At 44.6% G+C, this 21335-nt stretch overlaps 1 protein-coding gene across 1 annotated transcript in view; it reads left to right on the forward strand.

Moving 5' to 3' along the window:
- Positions 1-14913: 14913 nt before the first annotated feature.
- LOC116943657 (RING finger protein 150-like) overlaps positions 14914-21335 on the forward strand; it is a 156358-nt gene continuing 149936 nt past the window's right edge. The window contains exon 1 of the mRNA XM_032956693.2: positions 14914-16026. Within this exon, the coding sequence (XP_032812584.2) occupies positions 15549-16026 (478 nt within the window). The 5' untranslated portion in view covers positions 14914-15548. The remainder of the gene's footprint in view (positions 16027-21335) is intronic.

Below are 21335 nucleotides of genomic sequence, written 5' to 3' on the forward strand. Positions count from 1 at the left end.
GCAAAAGGCTGGTCGGATGTTCAACACCTGCAGGTAAATTAGCCTTGTCCTTGTGGTCCTAAGCTAATTTCCAATTCTGAGTCATGCAGGCTCTTTAGCAGGAACTCTCACATGAGTAGGTGGTTATGTGCTTGAGTCCTGGCCAAATTAATTTGCAAGGTTACCAACGGTGGGGAGAGAGCACGTGGTCTATTTGGAAATATATTCGCCGGATAAACTCATTTCAGCCGCACGGTATAATTAGCCGGCTAATCAGTTGCTTCTAAGACTCCGAGGCACTGTTTGTGACTGCGTGTGCAACCGTCACACTACCGCCTAGGAATACCTGATGTGAATTGACAATGTCTTCATCGTCATGACCACCGCGATTGTCGATACAATCCATTTCAGCCGATCACGTTTTCACTGCTCGATGATCGTCTCCGCAGCGGCACCGCATCGCGTTTTACACTCCATGGATGGTGGTTCTCTTGGTAGGCTGCCCTTCACTCGTGTCATCGTTCGTCATCCCATCTTGTCACATGTTCTGCCAAAGCTTGCAAATGCTCAACATTTTTTTTTGGGAAAAGCCACTACCCAAAAAAAACACACATTGGGCGGATGTCTAAGAAAAACGTCCCTCCGTGTTCTGTATATGCAGCTGCTGGAAACGGACCCCTAAGTCCCGAACGGATTATTTAGCCAGTCATGCATTTTCTCTGTCAATAGCTGCACAATATATATTCAGTCCCAACAAGTTTTTTCGAGCTCCCAGATGTCTGTGTCTCTGATAATCTCCCAGTGGGTGGCAACAAATGAATGGTAATCAGAAAGGTGGCAACAGACTGTTGTTTGTGCCGCGTGCGACCGTAATTTATGTCATAGTATTCACAGAAAATATCCAAAGCAACCTTCCGCGCTCAAACCAGATGTTGTGTAAATGTCACTAAATGTGCCTCATCATTCAGCGGAGAACACTCGCACGGCAAACGCTGTCTAATGTGAGCTTGTGCTGGCAGCTGCCATCGCTGGACGTAATTATGCCCATCCCCAGGCCGGCTATCCAGTCCGGACACCACAGTGTTCATGCGCCAACGCACATGAACGCCGCCATGCTGTTCCCGCAGATTATCAATCACGGGCCTCCTGTAATCTTTTTTGGCGATGGACATGTCGGCTTGTTAGTACGTACGTACGCACTGTATGCATCCAAGCGGTTAGCAAGCTTTCATTTGGTGGTGGCAGGAGGCTACGAGGGGATTTTGTCAATTGTTGAACCTCCCTCTGGCATGGCCAACAACGAGGGAGTGTGCCGTCTACTGAAAAGTGGGACGTGAAATCCCTTGCACAGCATTGCGTGTTTGAGAGCAATGCTGTGCAATATGATGGACAGCCCGCTTGTCAGTCCACTGCTGGATCAGGGCTTCCTCAAGCTCGGCGGCTCGTAGAGGTTTTATATAAATATATCGATTTGATAATACAATTTTTGATTTAAAGCTTTCGTGACTGCAGGGATTCATATTCTTGTTTCTTTCGGTAAAGTCACCACGTAGAAGGGAAAACAATAAAATAATAAAAATATAAAACAATCAAATTTTCACGAAGTTTCGACCGCAACACAAGCAATCATCATCGGGTGTGAAAACCACAACAATAAAATTTGTGGTTTTCACACCTGATGATGATTGCTTTAAATTTCGCAATCATCATCAGGTGATGATGATTGCTTGTGTTGCTTGTGTTGCAGTCGAAACGTCGTGAGAATTTTATTGTTTTATATTTTTATTATTTTATTGTTTTCCTTCTACGTGGTGACTTTACCGAAAGAGCCAAGAATATGATTAGATTATACTTCACTATGTTGGTCAGTGCGGTTTAGAGAAGGTAGGGAGCATAAATGAGGAAACCATGCATGTATGTTGAACTTATTTAACACCATACGTAGCCAACCGTGCTGCCAAGAGGTGTGGAACTATAAACTATGTTTATTTTACCAGGTAAGGTCAACTGAGCTATGTAGCTCGTTTTCAGAAGTGACCTGGATATCACAAATGATAGCTTTAACGAAGTGGCTTATCACGTGGAAATTTTGAGCGACCAAATACTCTAAATGCATGTTGATTCTAAAAGTGGAGGGGAAAACCGGAGGACCACGGATGAAAAGCCACACAAAATACACGCGACCACGGGGAGAACACGTAAACTCCAAATACACAGCAGGCGTCAGGGCCCGGATCGAACCCACGACCTCCGTGCATACCAGGCGATGGAGTTAACAGCTGTACTTCGAAGTATATTACAATACTGTCTGCTGCTGCACTGGCTCTGTGCTGCCCAAACAAAATGTTAACACACACAGCAGCCTATGACACCTGTTTTCTGAATGTTTTCAAGAGCAGACTACTGAATACGCATCTGTATCACTGCCTGTGTGTGTGTGAAAGCGTGAGTGAGAGAAAGCACCCATAACCGGTCTATCAATGAAGTCCATGCGTGGCTGTGGGTTGAGTATTGATGGGTATGACTGTGTGCGTAGCCTGGTGCAGTGTCCAGAACATGTAGGTGGTTGTTGGCAGATCATACAGAGATCATCAGAACATGTAGGTGGTTGTTGGCAGATCATACAGAGATCATCAGAACATGTAGGTGGTTGTTGGCAGATCATACAGAGATCATCAGAACATGTAGGTGGTTGTTGGCAGATCATACAGAGATCATCAGAACATGTAGGTGGTTGTTGGCAGATCATACAGAGATCATCAGAATATGTAGGTGCTTGTTGGCAGATCATACAGAGATCATCAGAACATGTAGGTGGTTGCTGGCAGATCATACAGAGATCATCAGAACATGTAGGTGGTTGTTGGCAGATCATACAGAGATCATCAGAATATGTAGGTGCTTGTTGGCAGATCATACAGAGATCATCAGAACATGTAGGTGGTTGTTGGCAGATCATACAAAGATCATCAGAATATGTAGGTGCTTGTTGGCAGATCATACAGAGATCATCAGAACATGTAGGTGGTTGTTGGCAGATCATACAGAGATCATCATACGTCATTGTTTTTTTCGGTAAAGTCACGTATGTAGAAATACAATAAAATTATATTAAAACAAAACAATCACGACGTTTCGATCACAACACAAGCGATCTTCATCAGGTGTCAAGAACAAACCATGGAGGTAAATACAACAAAAAGATGAGAGACGAGAATTCAACAAACCTGAAAAACATTATGTGAAGCACAGCCAGTCAGGCCAACAACACAGTTAGACACTTCCTGGTGGACCACGAATTTCAGAAGAGTGTTAAATTTCGTGTTCAACCTCTGGATTGCACATACATTGGTATGTAGGTGGTTGTGTGTGTCTAACTGTGTTGTTGGCCTGACTGGCTGTGCTTCACATAATGTTTTTTCAGGTTTGTTGAATTCTCGTCTCTCATCTTTTTGTTGTATTTACCTCCATGATCTGTTCTTGACACCTGATGAAGATCGCTTGTGTTGCGATCGAAACGTCGTGATTGTTTTGTTTTAATATAATTTTATTGTATTTCTACATACGTGACTTTACCGAAAAAAAACAATGAGTAATTTTATGCAGTCACGAAAGCTTTAATACTTTATTATCATCATACGCGTGAGCACCAAGCCCTCAAGGCTAGGATGTAGACATGATATGACAGGGGCTAGGATGTGGAGAGGCGACGATAGTTGCTGATATATTCTAGCTTTCATAGTTTTTTTTCCCGAGTTATCCGGCTTCCTTCACAATCTACATTAAGTACTTTTGTCAAACTTACCAACACAGGAGCCCACGAAAAATAGTTTTGTGACTCTCTCTTTCCTGGACAAGTATAGGACTACAGTACTGTGCAAATATTAGCATGGGCCATATTAAGCTAAAACAAAAACACTCAAACAACAAACCCCGGGGTCCCGTAAGCCCCCGGCTCTCGCGTAAAACTGCGCTGCGACGTCATGTTGCGTCTGCTGAAGGCGAACGACGCGGGAATGTATTCCTCTCGACGAGCTCTACGCGATGCGCCAATCAAAGTTTAAAAGTTTCGTTTGTTCTGCGCATTCGTCCTCGCTGCTGCGCTCGGGCGACGCGGCAACAGAACGATCCGCGCCAGGCGGGTCGCGGCGTTTACGTGCGCGTTGGGACGGAGTCGCGTAGGTATTCACGACGTTTCGGGCGCAGCACAAGCGTCCGTCATCAGGTGGGCAAGCATGGTCTGCTGCTGAGGCTGACTGTTTTTTACCGCTATTACCTTGTTATCATCACGGCATCTCTTGAGAAAGGTGAGCGGCGACTCGATCAGGTGAGCCTTGTTGTCTCGCAGTCTGTTTAAAAGCTCGAACAGATGTGCGGAAACCCTCCCCGTCGAGGCGGTTCAATCTGAAATTGAAGCTTTCGTGGCTGTCGTCGCGATTACCCACGTGACTTTACCGAAAGAACCAAAGAGTATGGATTCCTGCAGTAACGAAAGCTTCAAATCAAGATTAATTAAGTAATTAAGATTTTGATTTCCGTTTATTCGGGACCCCGGGTGTCCCGTCGCAAGGTTCATATGTCAACATTATTTTACGTTCATCACATGAGTGTTACGGGACGTTCTGTGGTTGTGGCCTGTCAAGCGTCTGATCACGGAATGGCCAACACTGCCCAAAGCAATCATTGGCAGTCAGTGAATACATGCTTATGAAAGGTAAATCTAAACCTTTCACGTCGTGCCCAAGTCTTTACAGAGGGCCTTGCCTTTCAGTGGGAATTTAGCCTCCTCTTACGCATGACCGGTTTGCATTGATCGTGAGTCTAATTCAATTGCTTTTAGCACATTACTCCACTAACACGGCATAGCAGTACTGTGGTTTCGGCAACCCCGCGATTCCATATGTCAAGGTCGCCGCAGCAAACCGCCGCTTAATTGGGTCTAAACAATGACAACGTATCAGGAGAATATGTCCTCTCATCTGTGTACTGGATTCGTGTATCTGCGTAATTGCATGGTAGAAATTCACCGAGTCTGTGCCGTGTTTGCGTGTTTCTCTGTGTACGCAGTGGCAGGAACGTAATTGTAGAGGTCCCAGTATGAAACATTGCTCGCCCTGCAGCTCACGGTCAGTACCCCCTGTGGAAACATCATAGTGCCGCTCTGTTCACTGACAGCTGTGTAAGGCTATATTGGGAGATCTTTTATGTCTGGCCATCGAACGAAGACGGTCGCTGCATCGCGCGCTTTCAGATGCACTTCTGCGGCCGTCTGGAACGCTCTTCCTTCCGATATTAGGAAGCCACTGGAGCTGTGCACTTTTAGAATCTATATTGAAAATGTATTTCTTTATAACTGCTTTTTGTGTTTAGTTTTTTTTTCCCTTTGACCCATACCTACGATTAGCACGGTTGGCTACGTACGGTGCAAAATAAGTTCAACATACATATTTGTCTGTCAGTTTAACACGTAGGCTTTCGCGACCAATATTATTCATAATAAAGGTTTTTGGGTTAGATCGCGTTATTTATAAATGTGTCGTAACCCTCCACCACCCGACACGGCCAATCAGCAAAAAAAAGTGTCACGTTGACAAAAGACAAATAATTCACTACTTTAGCCCACCGGTGTGTTGAAGAGTGAATCCACAACATTTACATTCTGGCGAATTGCCCGATGATGCTGGATGTAATTACCAACGAAACGTCGTACTCAAACTGTAAATGTTGTGGATTCACTCTTCAACACACCGGTGGGCTAAAGTAGTGAATTATTTGTCTTTTGTCAACGTGACACTTTTTTTTGCTGATTGGCCGTGTCGGGTGGTGGAGGGTTACGACACATTTATAAATAACGCGATCTAACCCAAAAACCTTTATTATTAATATTTGTCTGTGTTTGCACATCAATATTGCATTGCCATTATGGATCAACGTGTTGGTATGGTTTAAAATCTGTGTGTACTGCTCAAGGTCGATGCATGAGTGTGCTTTTGTGTGAAGCAAGAAGGAATAAACTCAAACAATGCAAGTGTAACGAATTAACCTGGAATTAAGGACCACTTAAAAACCTCGCTCTTAAAATCCCATGATGGGACGTCTACAGTGAATCTTTGTACCTCCCATAGGTTCTAAATTAAGACGCTGGATATGAGCGGTAATAAACTGGTAGCTATGCATTTTTTTTATTACATTCATAATTTGTAGCAAGTTGAAGTTTGTATCTGATGAATACCAAGAATGCACATTAATTTACGTAACATCATTCACGAATTCACTTGTGAAACCAGCGTTAATTAAATCGCACGCTGTTCCGTTGTACAATGTGTGATAAGCCCGCTGCAATGTAACGCATTAATTATTTTAACTGTAACCCTATGAATTACAATGAAACACGTTTCAACGGGCTCTTATCTGTCATTAAATAAAGAAACTGGGAGACCGAGGTGTATGCCCTCTGACACGAAACAACTCATTTTGCAAAGGAGACTCTGGGGGGGGGGGGGGGGGGGAGGAATGTATGACTTACTTATGCCTTAAATCTTGAATTAAAGCTTTCGGTAAAGTCACGTGGATAGGTTCAAAACATACTTATGCCTTATGTAGTTCTAGTCGTGTCAAAATTGTGCACCTTTAGCTATGTATACAACTTCATGAAGAGCTCGGTCTGCTGTAGCCTAAAAAGCTTACCCTTAGAGGCCAATGAGGTCTCTGGAAATTACAATATAATTGAAGAGATAACATTCATATTATTCATAACAGATGTTGTTTTTTTGGGGGTTAGATCGCGTAAATATAAACGTTGTCGTTAAACACCGCCACACACCAGACACAGTCAATTAGTAAGGTTTGTGACGTGAACAAAATTACGTGACAAACTTTACAATTGTTTTATTTCACCAATATGGAAATATTGGTCGTGAAAGCCTACGTGTTAAACATTTATATTGCCTATTAAGCTCGAACACACGATGCCCGTAGTGCACACTATAATGCATTCGCTAATGAAACTGTATTAACTGATGGGTTTTCTCCATCACCAACGGATTTGAACGAGTCACAATTTCGTGGAACTTTTCGTCGTTGCTGTTGTTGGTGCTGTTGCTGTTGTTGGTTTTGTTGTTGTTGCTGCGTGCCATTCCACGATGCCGCTGCACGGGTCCCAGTCGCACTCGCTCGCCTCCTCGGCTTCTCGCAAGTCAGCGCCATCAAGTTCCTCTCCGTCACGAAGACAAACTTTTGATTCGCGACACAGGTCCCATGCTCGTATCTCGCCATCTCGCAGTGGCGAGATGGCAACGACCTCGCCTGTTACACAGGACGTCGTGGGTTTCATCCCGACCCTGACGCCTTTATATTTGGAGTTTGCATGTTCTCCCCGTGGTCACGTGGATTCCCGACCCCCCCCCCCCCCCCCCCACCGTTTTCCCCTCCACATTTAGAAACAAACATTTATAGTATTTGGCTGGTATAAATCTGGACATGATAAGCCACTCCGTTGAGTGATCATTTATGGCCCAGGTCGCTTCTGAAAAAGAGCTATGTGGCTCAGTGGGCTTTACCTGGTAATATAAAAAGTAGTTAGTAGTTGAAAGCAAAATAAACAAGGAAATACCCAGCACCATCCTCAACTGATTTCTCCACTTTGCATTCCCTCTGTACGACATGCACATACGTATTTATGTATCCTCCCTATGGGAGTGAGTCAGTTTTTTAGCACGTAGTATTTCGTGACCACAGGACGTCGTGGGTTTGATCCCGACCCTGAAGTAGTAACTAATTGCAGGGGCGGAGCCAGGATTTTGACTTTGGGGGGGCTGACTTCAATATTCTGAGATGTTCAGTGTATGTTTTCCAATGGGCGCCACAAATGTATAAAACAAATTTTATTGGATTTGAACGCGGAGTTTATTAATAGGTCGGAGCCGCTGATGTGGCAAATAAGTTCGATAAGTTCTAAAGGCTGCCGCTCAAGCAGCCTGCAGGGCAGCACAAGGTGACAGCCTGTAGGGCAGCACAAGGTGGCAGCCTGCAGGGCACCACAAGGTGGCAGCCTGCAGGGCAGCACGAGGTGGCAGCCTGCAGGGCAGCACAAGGTGACATCACAAGGTGGCAGCCTGCAGGGCAGCACGAGGTGGCAGCCTGCAGGGCAGCACAAGGTGACATCACAAGGTGGCAGCCTGCAGGGCAGCACACAAGGTGGCAGCTGCAGCATTTTGCAGCAGCCGGATATCCGGTTATCCCGATTACCGACTTTCCCAAAATTTCAGGGGGGGCTGAGCCCCCCCCCCAGGCCTTTGCAGCCCCCCCCCCCCTGTGGCTCCGCCCCTGACTAATTGGCATATTTTGTTCGCGTCACAAACCTTACCAAGTGGCTGTGTCGGATGGTGGCGGGATTAACGACACATTTATATTTACGCGATCTAACCCCCCCCCCCCCCCCAAAAAAAACCCCTTCATTATGGGTATTCCTTTACTTACAGCAGAGCTACTCAGATGCACGAACAAAATTAGTAATTACGACAATCCTTCATTCTATATTCGGTGTTTTCTATCCTTTTGCCATTTCATTGCCACATTTCGTTTACTCACCTGCCCTCATCCCATCGAGCAACGTGCCCTTCCAAAAGCCACCTCTCACCATTCTTGTGAGAGTAAATATTATGGTCTCTTAATTCATCATCATTTATTATTTATTCCACGCCCGCCATGAAGTGAGTCTCGAGGCAGCAGAACAAAGGGAGCGCTTGAGATAACAGCATGAGATTCACTAAAATAGCGCGCACAAACAATGCAGAGCAGTCAAGCACACACACTACACACGTGCAATGTAAATGAAAATACATTCAAAAGCTAAAATATGCTTGAGAGGACGTAATTTGGGTTATGGACCGTACACACTATTTGAAAACAATGTCTTCGCTGACTTATGCATTGATGAATTGTGGGCGCATTAATAATTGCGGGTAAGCTGTTGTACAACCTGTTAATCTCATTAGCTGTTCTTACAATAAAACAATGCTCTTATCATTGGGTGTAGTTTATGGTTTGGGATGTAATTTTGTAATAATTTTGCAAAATATGAGTGGAAGATTAACTAACTGCCCTCAGGCGGTGTAGCTCACACAGTCGTGTAAAGAAAGACTGAGAACAGGAGACCGCTTCCCTGACACTGTGCACCTGTGTCAAAGCCTCTGATTTGTGCAGAGAGGCCTCAAAGAGGATTGGTTAGGGTCAAGAGAACTGAACTGATTGGGAGAGAAAATCAAACGTACAGTGAGGGAAAAAAGTATTTGATCCCCTGCTGATGTTGTACGTTTGAACAGCCAGAGACAGAAGAACAACAACAAATCCAGAAAAAACCCATGTCAAAAATGTTATAAATTGATTTGCATTTTAATGAGGGAAATAAGTATTTGACCCTCTCTCAATCAGAAAGATTTCTGGCTCCCATGTGTCTTTTATACAGGTAACGAGCTGAGATTAGGAGCACACTCTTAAAGGGAGTGTTCCTAGTCTCAGCTTGTTACCTGTATAAAAGGCACCTGTCCACAGAAGCAATCAATCAATCAATCAGATTCCAAACTCTCCACCATGGCCAAGACCAAAGTGCTCTTCAAGGATGTCAGGGACAAGATTGTAGACCTACACAAGGCTGGAATGGGCTACAAAACCATTGCCAAGCAGCTTGATGAGAAGGTGACAACAGTTGGTGCGATTATTCGCAAATGGAAGAAACACGAAAGAACTGTCAATCTCCCTCGGCCTGGGGCTCCATGCAAGATCTCACCTCGTGGAGTTGCAATCATCATGAGAACGGTGATGAATCAGCCCAGAACTACATGGGAGGATCTTGTCAATGATCTCAAGGCAGCTGGGACCATAGTCACCAAGAAAACAATTGGTAACACACTACGCCGTGAAGGACTGAAATCCTGCAGTGCCTCTCAAGGTCCCCTTGCTCAAGAAAGCACACATACATGCCCGTCTGAAGTTTGACAATGAACATCTGAATGATTCAGAGGACAACTGGGTGAAAGTGTTGTGGTCAGATGAGACCAAAATGGACTTTGGCATCAACTCAACTCGCCGTATTTGAAGGAGGAGGAATGCTGCCTATGACCCCAAGAACACCATCCCCACCGTCAAACATGGAGGTGGAAACATTTTGCTTTGGGGGTGTTTTTCTGCTAAGGGGACAGGACAACTTCACCGCATCAAAGGGACGATGGACGGGGCCATGTACCATCAAATCTTGGGTGAGAACCTCCTTCCCTCAGCCAGGGCATTGAAAATGGGTCGTGGATGGGTATTCCAGCATGACAATGACCCAAAACACACGGCCAAGGCAACAAAGGAGTGGCTCAAGAAGTAGCACATTAAGGTCCTGGAGTGGCCTAGCCAGTCTCCAGACCTTAATCCCATAGAAAATCTGTGGAGGGAGCTGAAGGTTCGAGTTGCCAAACGTCAGCCTCGAAATCTTAATGACTTGGAGAAGTTCTAGATTTGAAGCTTTCGTGACTGCAAGGATCCATACTCTTTGGTTCTATTCGGTAAAGTCACGTAGGTAAAAAAGTAAAACAACAAAAATCACGATGTTTCGGCCACAACACAAGTGGCCTTCATCAGGTGAAGGGACCGTACTGTCACGAGAACAGTGTTGGAGTGAAGACAGTCAAGCCCAGGTCGCGTCCTTTAAGCTGTGTGGGAGGAAACAACACGCTTTGACAAAGGAATTAGGATAAAATGCTCATAGAGTACCGACACGGGGGGAGGGGGAGGGGAGTTTACAAACGTACAAATGTTGTTGTGAAGGGAAACGCTTTGACAAAGGAATTAGCATAAAATGCTCATAGAGTACCGGCACAGGGGGGAGTTTACAAATGTACAAATGTTGGTGTGAAGGGAAATAAGCTGCTGTGAAAGTTTGGTATATCACTACTTAGATAAATATACTGTACCATTGAAAATTAGTTTAATGTTTGGTATGATTTAGAACATCTTTCCAATGATTGCTTAATTTGAAACCATCTTCTCGGTTGAAATTGTGTCTGTGTTTGTAAATCTGAATTGCCTCGTGGATAAATGTCTGATGATAACCTGTGGGTTTGCAAAGGACTTTGGTATCGGAGAAAACTATATCGTGATCACCCACAGTTGGTCCGAAATGCAATGTGCCCTGTGGTATAACTTTTGATGAGAGAATTCTTTTGAGCTGGGTGGTGGTGGGAATCAGGTTTCAAGTAGGAATCTGTGTGGGTGGGTTTCCTGTAGACAGAATGTCCCAATGAGCCATCAGGTCTCCTCTCTACATTATTGTGGTGTGACTGGATAAATGAATGTGTTCATGAAAAGCCATAAAGCAACATACCAATGTCCCTGAAGAAGAACATTTTCAATCTGTGCGTATTACCAACAATGAAATGGATCCGAAACATGACCAATGCCAAACAAAAATTGAACATGATTCTAAAATTGCACTCAAATTGTTGGAAACACGTAAACAAGAGGACAACATACACATCTGAACTGGTATTCAGCTGGTTTGGACGTGATCTTGACAAGTATTCTTATTCTGTAAACCATTATCGTTTCTAATTTATTATCCCACTCTGTGACCTATGAATGGAACTTGGAATTCATTTCCCAAATATTTATGGACAATATTCAAATCTATCCAGTTCCAGAAGATAAAGCGTCAATGTATATTTGCGAAAAACAGATACTAACACAAGAGACGAGGACATTATTTGTTTGTAAGAGTGACCAGGGTCACCAAAATGGCGATAAAAGCAATAACATCAAAATTAAAACGAAGCAAATAGAAATCAGAGCAAAAGCTGCAAAGAAATTAGTGTAAAAAAAACAGTTCACATGATCAACATTAAACACAGTTATTTCCAATAAGACGCCAACACACAGCAGTCATACATTATTTTTCACAAGTGTTGACCTCCAATGGTAACGTAATTTAGTTTCAGCATCTAAGGCTGAACAAGTCAAGAATCCAGACAGTTGGCTACATACGATGTTCAACATACATTCGTATGTAGAATGTTTGAAACGAGCATCAGATTAGTCGATATAAACTTAGATATGTGAGAGACCAGTGGCAGCTTTTTTTCCAAGTGCCCGTACTTTGAAAACCCGTGCCATGTAGTTTTACTTTCATCTCACATATGAAATATTTAGGTAGCAATAACGAGATTGGCATCCTCTCGTCTCTGGAGAGAAGTTGGGTTTCAAAGCTGCTTACACCTCACCAACGAGACTTGGAGAAGATCTGCAAAGAGGAGTGGGACAAAATCCCTCCTGAGATGTGTGCAAACCTGGTGGCCTACTACAAGAAACGTCTGACTTCTGTGATTGCCAACAACGGTTTTGCCACCAAGTACTAAGTCATATTTTGCAGAGGGGTCAAATACTTATTTCCCTCATTAAAATGCAAATCAATTCATAACATTTTTGACATGCGTTTTTCTGGATTTTGTTGTTGTTATTCTGTCTCTCACTGTTCAAATAAACCTACCATTAAAATTATAGACTGATCATTTCTTTGTCAGTGGGCAAACGTACAAAATCAGCAGGGGATCAAATACTTTTTTCCCTCACTGTAAAAGGCGGGGAAAACGAGGGTAGACTGTCGGGGTATAACGGTTGACAGCCGAGAGAGAGAAGGAGGACGAGGAGGATTGGCTGAGGGAAATGGGGTTAGCGAACCTTCGAGAAAGGGGGGCTCGAGGGATATAAAGGGGGAAAGGAACGGTTGGAGAGAAGACGAAATCCAAGCGTCAAGAACCGATGACCGGGACTAGAAATAGGACGCTTGTGTTGCGCCCGAAACGTCGTGATTTATTTTATTTTATACCTACGTGACTTTACCGAAATAACCAGAGTATAGAAATAGTTGTTTGTGTCCAAAATGCAGGCTCTTAGTAAAGCAAGAACGTGTGTCGGCGTCACTACACGTGTATCCACTTTAATTGCTTTATTGGAATTCAGGCATTCTAATAATAACATAGTGCTGTCCTGATGTTTTCAAACAGTGAGCCAGCCTATGGAACTGGTGAGGTGTAAGCAGGTTTGAAACCCAACCTCTCCTACAGAGATGAGAGGATGCCAATCTCGTTATTGGTACCTAAATGTTTCATATGCGAGATGAAAGTAAAACTACATTGCACGGGTTTTCAAAGTACGGGCACTTGGAAAAAAAGTTGCCACTGGTCTCTCACATATCTAAGTTTATATCGACTAATCTGATGCTCGTTTCAAACATTCTACATACGAATGTATGTTGAACATCGTATGTAGCCAACTGTCTGGATTCTTGACTTGTTCAGCCTTAGATGCTGAAACTAAATTACGTTACCATTGGAGGTCAACACTTGTGAAAAATAATGTATGACTGCTGTGTGTTGGCGTCTTATTGGAAATAACTGTGTTTAATGTTGATCATGTGAACTGTTTTACTTACACTCATTTCTATGCAGCTTTTGCTCTGATTTCTATTTGCTTCATTTTAGTTTTGATGTTATTGCTTTTATCGCCATTTTGGTGACCCTGGTCACTCTTACAAACAAATAATGTCCTCGTCTCTTGTGTTAGTATCTGTTTTTCGCAAATATACATTGACGCTTTATCTTCTGGAACTGGATAGATTTGAATATTGTCCATAAATATTTGGGAAATTAATTCCAAGTTTCATTCATAGGTCACAGAGTGGGATAATAAATTAGAAACGATAATGGTTTACAGAATAAGAATACTTGTCAAGATCACGTCCAAACCAGCTGAATACCAGTTCAGATGTGTATGTTGTCCTCTTGTTTACGTGTTTCCAACAATTTGAGTGCAATTTTAGAATCATGTTCAATTTTTGTTTGGCATTGTCCATGTTTCGGATCCATTCCATTGTGTTCTTCTTCAGGGACACTGGTATGTTGCTTTGTGGCTTTTCATGAACACATTCATTTATCCAGTCACACCACAATAATGTATGGCTTTTTTGCGTGACTTATCAACGTGCCTGAACCAATGCTGGTGAACTTACCGGACCGATCTTGATAGGCAGGGACCTTCTCCGTTAGGTATAGGTCCTATGTTGACACAAACATATGAAATACATAACACGAATGAATCAGGAGTGTCATTGTTAGGAATGTAAGTGTACAACATTTATAATCAAACAATTCGCCTCCATCAAACATCTGTCGCTTTGCATCGAAAATAATTGACAGTAAGGAATTGTTGACGATTATTTTTGTGTTATTGTATATTTTTTTCCGTCAAACTAGGATCCACATCTAACAGAGAGGGTCCTTATCACCTTCTGGCAAATCACCAGCGTAGTGTTCATGCGAGCCTGACTCTGCTGCTGGTGACACACTGAATGTCGATACCGGTCCAGAGCTCTGTTCGTGGCAAACCAATGTTGCTGAAACGTTGCCTATCCCAGAGGACGTGGGTGGCTGATGGAATGTGTAAACACACTGTAGGTGTATTTATTTTTACGTGCAAGGGACAGATGCTGTTTGTGAAGGTGTATTGCCTACTTTTCCAAAGAGAGGCAATGTTTCATAGCCACAACTTGCTTGCATTTTTTTTCTATTTCAAACAATTAATAAACGATATATAATGTATGTATTATTTTTTTTTATATAGAAGTGTCTATTTTAATGTTTTAGTATTTAATGTGATGGCGCCTTCAGTGGCATACTTATGCCGGAAAGGCACCACGTGTATCATCAAAAATAAAATGAAGACTTGACGGTCCTCTATGTTTTAACTGGTCTTCGTATCCTCACCTACCGGGTGACTTAAAAACAATGATACCTTCCAAAAATTGGGACAATTAACGTTCTATAAAATGACGTCATTCGGGTAGGGTGACGACGTCGTGCGTGACGTCACCGCGCGGGTGGGGCGGGGTGGTATATAAGGGCGGGCCGCCAGAGATCGCGCACACGACGCGGAGCCGCGAGGTGCGTGGCTGACGCGGCGCCTCGACTGCAACTTCGCTCAAAGTCCTCTCGCCCTCTCCGATAAACCACCGCCACCCCGCATCACCCAGCTGACTAACACAGCCGCCACAACTAGCGCACGACAACAATAACTGTAAACGACGGAGGCGTCGCAAGCGTTCCGACCGCCGGGAGTCGTCGCAGCTCGCGAGAAGTGAGTGAGCGAGCGAGCGAGCGGGAGGGAGGGAGGGGACAACCGGAACGGCAACACCGGGGCAAGCGCCGGGCCCCCCACCACCAACAACAACAACCATCGCCCCGTCGCGCGCTTTGAACGCCGCCGCCAGCCCCCAACAGCGCGCGGGGAGATTTCATCAAATTTTTTTTTCGTAAAAAAAATATTTTTATTTTATATTCCCAATTAATTCCTTTCTCCGATCCCGAACTACTAGGATCGTCAATTTCCACGAGTTACTTAAACCCCTCCCCCCATTCCTTCGTTTGACCGTACATTTCCTCCAATTTAGTTAGTTTGTTTGTTAATTTCTACTTAAACCTTCCACTTCTTTGAGATCGTCTGACATCTCCGCTCGAACAAACCGTGCCCGTGCAATGGGGGGCCGTGGCACGCGGCACGGGACGCCGACGCCGCCGCCGCCGCTCCTGCTCCAGCTGCGACTTCTCGTGCTGCTGCTCCTCCTCCTGCTGCCGCCGTCCTTGTCCTCGGCGCAGAACGACGAGTGGTACACGGCCTTCGTGAACGTGACGGTGGTGGACCCTCTGGCGTCCAACCGCAGCGTGTCGGCGCTGGGCGCGCCCGCCGAGACTGGCCGCTACGGGGGCCACTCGCCCAAGGAGGACGCGCAGGGGCTGCTGAGGGCCCCCCTGCGCGGAGTGAACGCGTGCGGAGCGGGCAGCCGCTTCTTCGGGCCCGGCGAGACGCCGCCGCCGCGGTGGGTGGCCTTGGTGGCACGAGGCAACTGCACGTTCCGGGAGAAGATCGTGAGGGCGCGCAACCAGAGCGCGTCCGCCGTGCTCGTGTACAACTTGCCCGACACGGACGGGGAAGTGGTCACCATGAACCACCAAGGTGGGTAAAGGGGACGGTGTGGTGGGGGGGGGTTATTGGGGTGCTGGTGGTGGTGGTTGTGGTGGTGGTTATGGGGAGCGGTTGTTGTGGTGGTTGTGGGGAGCGGTGGTTGTGGTGGTTGTGGTGGAGCGGTGGTTGTGGTGGTTGTGGTGGAGCGGTGGTTGTGGCGGTGAAGTCGTCCACTCAAGTTCGCGATTCCCGCTCACGGCCAACATCGGTGGCGAATATCTGAACCGGTCCTGGGCCTCCCCTAGGTCGACTCAGACTCAAATTAGTAACCTGGCGCGGTGTGTAAACATTGACACTGGGGAGACAAAGGCGGCTGTGCGTGGTGCTGGTCACCCACCCCCTCGTGTGCCGTGTCAAGGCTATACGGGGGGGGGGGGGGTCTTTGTTTTGGTGGTGGTGATGCTCCTTGAAAGTGTTCGTGGTTGCTGATATCATTGATGGCAGTGCTGATGATGTCCGCGGTGCGAATGTCCGTGATGAAAATTTGCGATTGGTGTGCCCCGAGATGTCGATGATGCCTGCGTTGATGTTTGTGGCAATGTTAAGGGACAATTTTACATCGACCGTAACCAACCGCGCTAATCGGGGGTTTTATGCGACTGGCCGCGTTTAATGTGGTTTGTGCGAACTGCCCATGATGTGACGATCTTATGATGCTGATGATCATGCACCATGCTAATGTACAGACTAATAGTGTGTCTTGTTCGGTGTTCTGTATGATTATGTTTATGATCAAGTCTATGGTGCCATGTAAAATTATTCTTGCTAATGTTCAATGGCTTTGATAATGCTGTTCAAACGCATGCGGTTTTTGTCCCTTAAATGTTCTGCGTGATGATGGTGCCCAAGAGTAGTAGGTTCGTGTTCGCTGATGCTGTCTGTGGTGCAGCTCGCCGTTCTGCTGATGTGCACGTTGATATCCGCTGATGATAGCGATGATGCTGATATCTCCTGCTGATGTCCCATCTTGGGGGTAGATGTCCTTGGTTTTGCTGTCCTTGGTGCTGATATAAATCGGTCGGTGGACATAACTGTGGTCATGCAGTTAATGAAACGAAATGTGTAAGTGACTCTTCCACGGTCAAAAATGATGGTCATTATTTTTTAAAAATAATCCATTGGCTCCAATAAAATTGTCGTTTTTAAAAACCAAACCAATTCAGAAGAGTGTACGCACCTTTATTTAACTTCCATCATTATAAATGTTATCCATGATTAAAATGAAGCATTCATATTATGTGTAGTATGTCTAGTTACAATTTGTCATTTTTCACCAACAGTAAATATAATCAAGGGCGTAATCCAGATTAACTTCTTAATTCTCATATATGGCATAATTACATTTCCAGATTGTGAATTGCACTTAATATCCAATGCTTTTTTGCCAATACAGCACCATTATTTTACCTGTGTACTCGTGTTTTGTATCCTGTCATATATGTATTGCGTGTGCTGCACATGAATGCGGTACAAGAATACATCACTGAATCATACCACATTTTCCTGACAGTGACACATATGTGCACCTGGGAATGGGCTTTAATTGGCCTGACTTTGCAGACAGCGGTCATATAGAGCCTGACCATTAAGAGGCACTGCCATTATGTTGCTTGTGAGTGCATTACTCTTTTGTGGTCATTGTACACTCAGCCCAAATGCTGATCCCTTCACCTCGTCCCTGTGCCAATGCATGTGCCGAAAATAATGAAATCCGCTTACGGATTACATGGAGGAGGATATGTTTTTTCGTACTTTATAAGTAAACACAATATTTGTGGGTTTGCAGTGGCTTGCTGGATAGCATGCTGTGTTGTGCCTGCCAAGTGGAGGATAATGCTGTAAACTACAGCATGTGTTCGCTTTGCTGCCATCACCTAGCACTTGCTGTGTGTCTGGATTGTGGTGGTTGTGGAAATACTCATATTTGTCCAGCATGGTTTGCCAACATAAAGGAGGAGGTTTGTGTCCGTCAAGACACTCGACTCAACCAAACCTAGCCCAGCGAGTTATTTTTATCGGACCGTTTCGGCCAGTGTCCATTCTAAAGTCTGGTTTTCATTCGGTCACCTTAATCAGAGGGCAGATAGCATGGTATGAAGTGCTTTATCACTTTTGTCTGGCTTCCAGTAAGCACACAGCCGATTAATAAATCGCCTGGAAGTCTCCCGATCTCATCAGATCTTGGAAGCCAAGCAAGTTTGAGCCTGGATAGAGCTTGGATGGGCAACTACCTTGCCCAGCAGATTGTTATAGGCTGCTGTGTGGCTTTGTGGTGGACAACAGAGCGCAATGGAGTAATAATATCTTGTTTAAATATATTATACGCTTTAACGTCTATGCTCCCCCAAGCGTCGCCAACCTGCGCTGACCAACGTGATGAAGTATAGTCTAACTACCATGACGTGCACAGTGTGGATACGGCCTCATCCAGCAGTGGACTGACATGTACGTGTAGAATGTACTCGGAGTGTGTACTTTGGCAGAACTGTTCACTTCGGAATAGATATGCTCCTGTGTACGGTATTCAAAACGGCCTTATCCACATACTCATTTATCAGATGCAATTTTCAGTTGGGATCATGGACAGAGCGGAAGATTACATTTTATATATATAAATAATATATAGAATTTTAAAGTACATTTTTTTAACATGTTTCAAACGTCTCTAAGATGCTTTTAAGTATGCTATATACAATGTTATCATAGTGCACTTTATACTTCAATATTAGTATCAGTCAGCAGACACGAAATAAACAACTAACAGACTTGTACTGTTAGTAGTACTTCAAGTATTTAGTCTTCGTCGCCTACCACATTACGTTTCTGGCACAGTTGTAAGTTTAATTGTTTCAACGTGCATTGGGATCTCATGTGAAACCAGTAATCGAGTTAATCTACACACACACACCTGTATCCACCGGTTGACACTGCCTCTGGATTGTATGGCATATGTTCTCGGTTTGCTCCCAATATCCAAGCTCTTTGTCTCGTTTCGGCTCTCAGCTGGGGCTGTGTATAGAATGGCATCGTGGGTTTGTTGTGCTTGGGGGGGGGGGCAAAGGCATGGCGGGAGTCAGGTTTGGAGTGTCGACTTTCCACTTCCTGTTGGCACCGATCCTGGAATTTAGAACATAACCCCCAGACTGTGTTCACTTACCCATAATGCCTTATCCAGCTTACACGCAGATATGCACTCACTCCTGGGACATCTTAGAAGACCACACGGTATCTGCTGGTGTATTGCTGTAGTAGTAAGATCTCGACACTGTCCTGTGAAGTAAACGTCGGCCAAAGTGTCTACCTCATCGAATGAGCTCTCGGCTCTTTGCGTTCAACAGCCAATGGTCGAAATTTTCATTTTCCACAGTACCGTAGGGCCAGTGTTTTTCCATAGGATAACCGCTGTTTAAATGTAAGAGCGATTCTAATTTTAATTATGAAACCCCGGAGGGACGATATGCTTTGACTTTGCAGGATTTTCAATTTTAAACAAGTCAGCCAAATATCTGTAGGGGTATCCGGTGAATGTTATCACCATTTCAAGGGAGATTTCTGGTGCGGTAAAAGAGTACAGTATTGGCATTAAGTGAAACAACGTAGAGTATGACTCGTATCGTCCCATTCTCCATTGGGCACATTTTTCTCCGGTCCTGCATTGCAGAACATCTTTCTATATCCGCACATTATTTTTTTTTATCACAGTAAAGTGACGTTCACGAGCAAATGCGTGATATTTTACCGCTAGGAACCTGAGAATAAGTGAGGAGTACATTCGCGGATGAGAGTGTGGGTAATAGGATACTCAATGTATTCCCCCATCTCATCACTGTGGAGTTTGACTGTAGTTGCTACGCCAATTTACTAATGTGTTCACCCGACACCTTTGGTAACTATATGTAACACGAATCTGTACGGGATTTGGACTGAACAGTAATTCACGAGGATTGTATTGCACGTCACATGATGCCACGTGTGTGTGTGCAGCTGTGACGACACCAGGTGAAGATTATCTGAACCGGTCCTGGGCCTCCCCTATGTCGACTCGGCCTCAAATTAGTATCTGGTGCAATGTGTAAATATGGCCACTTGGGAGACAAAGGCGACTGGCCCACCCACCCACTGCCTCTTGTACCGTGCCTGCTTTCATAGGTGCTCGCTAACAGCACTTGCCCCAACAGTCTATTAAGACTATACCGGGGGGGGGGGAGGTCTTTGTCTTTGCAGCTGTGTTCCCCACGTCTCACCAGATTGCGTTTGGCGCAAAGTCGCGTCGGAAAAGTGACGGCTTGGTGGACGTTTCCTTACCCGCACGCCGTAACTCCCCTTTCCCTCCCTGCAATTACCCTCCCCTCCTCCTGCCTTTGTTATTGTACCCCCGAGGAGTTGGCTCAATTGACAAGTGCCAATTTTGTGTCTTTTTCATAAAAAAAAATGTACTAGTACTGGACGATGTAACGACAAGACCAAAAAAATGTGCCCACCTGCAGTGCTGATTGGGGAGGAGGGCGCAGGGCGTTTTGGCCCGATTTAGCATTTGCCTGCGCGCCTTCTCCGCCAGTGTCGTTTATAGACGTGTTCACTAGCTTTTACGCGGATAAAGTCATAATTATAATCGTACATTCTTAAACGAACGTTTTTGTGGATTTACACTATCCTAGTTATTTTACAAACCCACTCGTGCTTTACACACACACACACACACATTGTATAGGGTGGTCCAGATGTCTTGTGACCCGCCAATGAATTGAACCATAACATTTGTTTAGTTTGCAACATTCATTTCTGTTTAAAATCAACCTTACTTGAAATTATATATTGTTTTGAGAATGAAATGGGGGTTACAAGACATCTGGACCTCCCTGTACTTTGTGGTCAAAAATAAAAAAAAAACTGTCCCGTAAATATAATTCACACGTGCATTCCTTTTTTGTCAATACACTGCTGGATGTGGAACTCTCCACACCGTGTGGGTGGTGGAGATTATTTGTCCATACTTCACCCCGCTGGTCAGTGCAGGTTGGAGAATGCACAGCAGAGATGCGGAGTCCTAACCCAAAGTAAATTGTAATGCAGCAAAAAAATACTTTAATCGGATAATAGAGTTTTCAAATTTTTGATATTCCAGTGCCTCATTGCTTTGAATAGTTGTTAGCCCAATTAAATACCGTGTAAAGTAATGTTTCTATTATTGGCGTTGTAATAGTGCAGAGAAAATTGAGCTCTCTGTGATAGAATGCATAGCCTAATGTTTTGACTTTCGACGCCAATTCTTTTTTCCCCACTTTCCCCAAGGCACAGAC

Source organism: Petromyzon marinus, chromosome 18 (genome assembly GCF_048934315.1).
Source record: "Petromyzon marinus isolate PM22_M1 ecotype Great Lakes invasive population chromosome 18, UKy_Petmar_22M1.pri1.0, whole genome shotgun sequence".
NCBI lineage: Eukaryota > Metazoa > Chordata > Hyperoartia > Petromyzontiformes > Petromyzontidae > Petromyzon > Petromyzon marinus.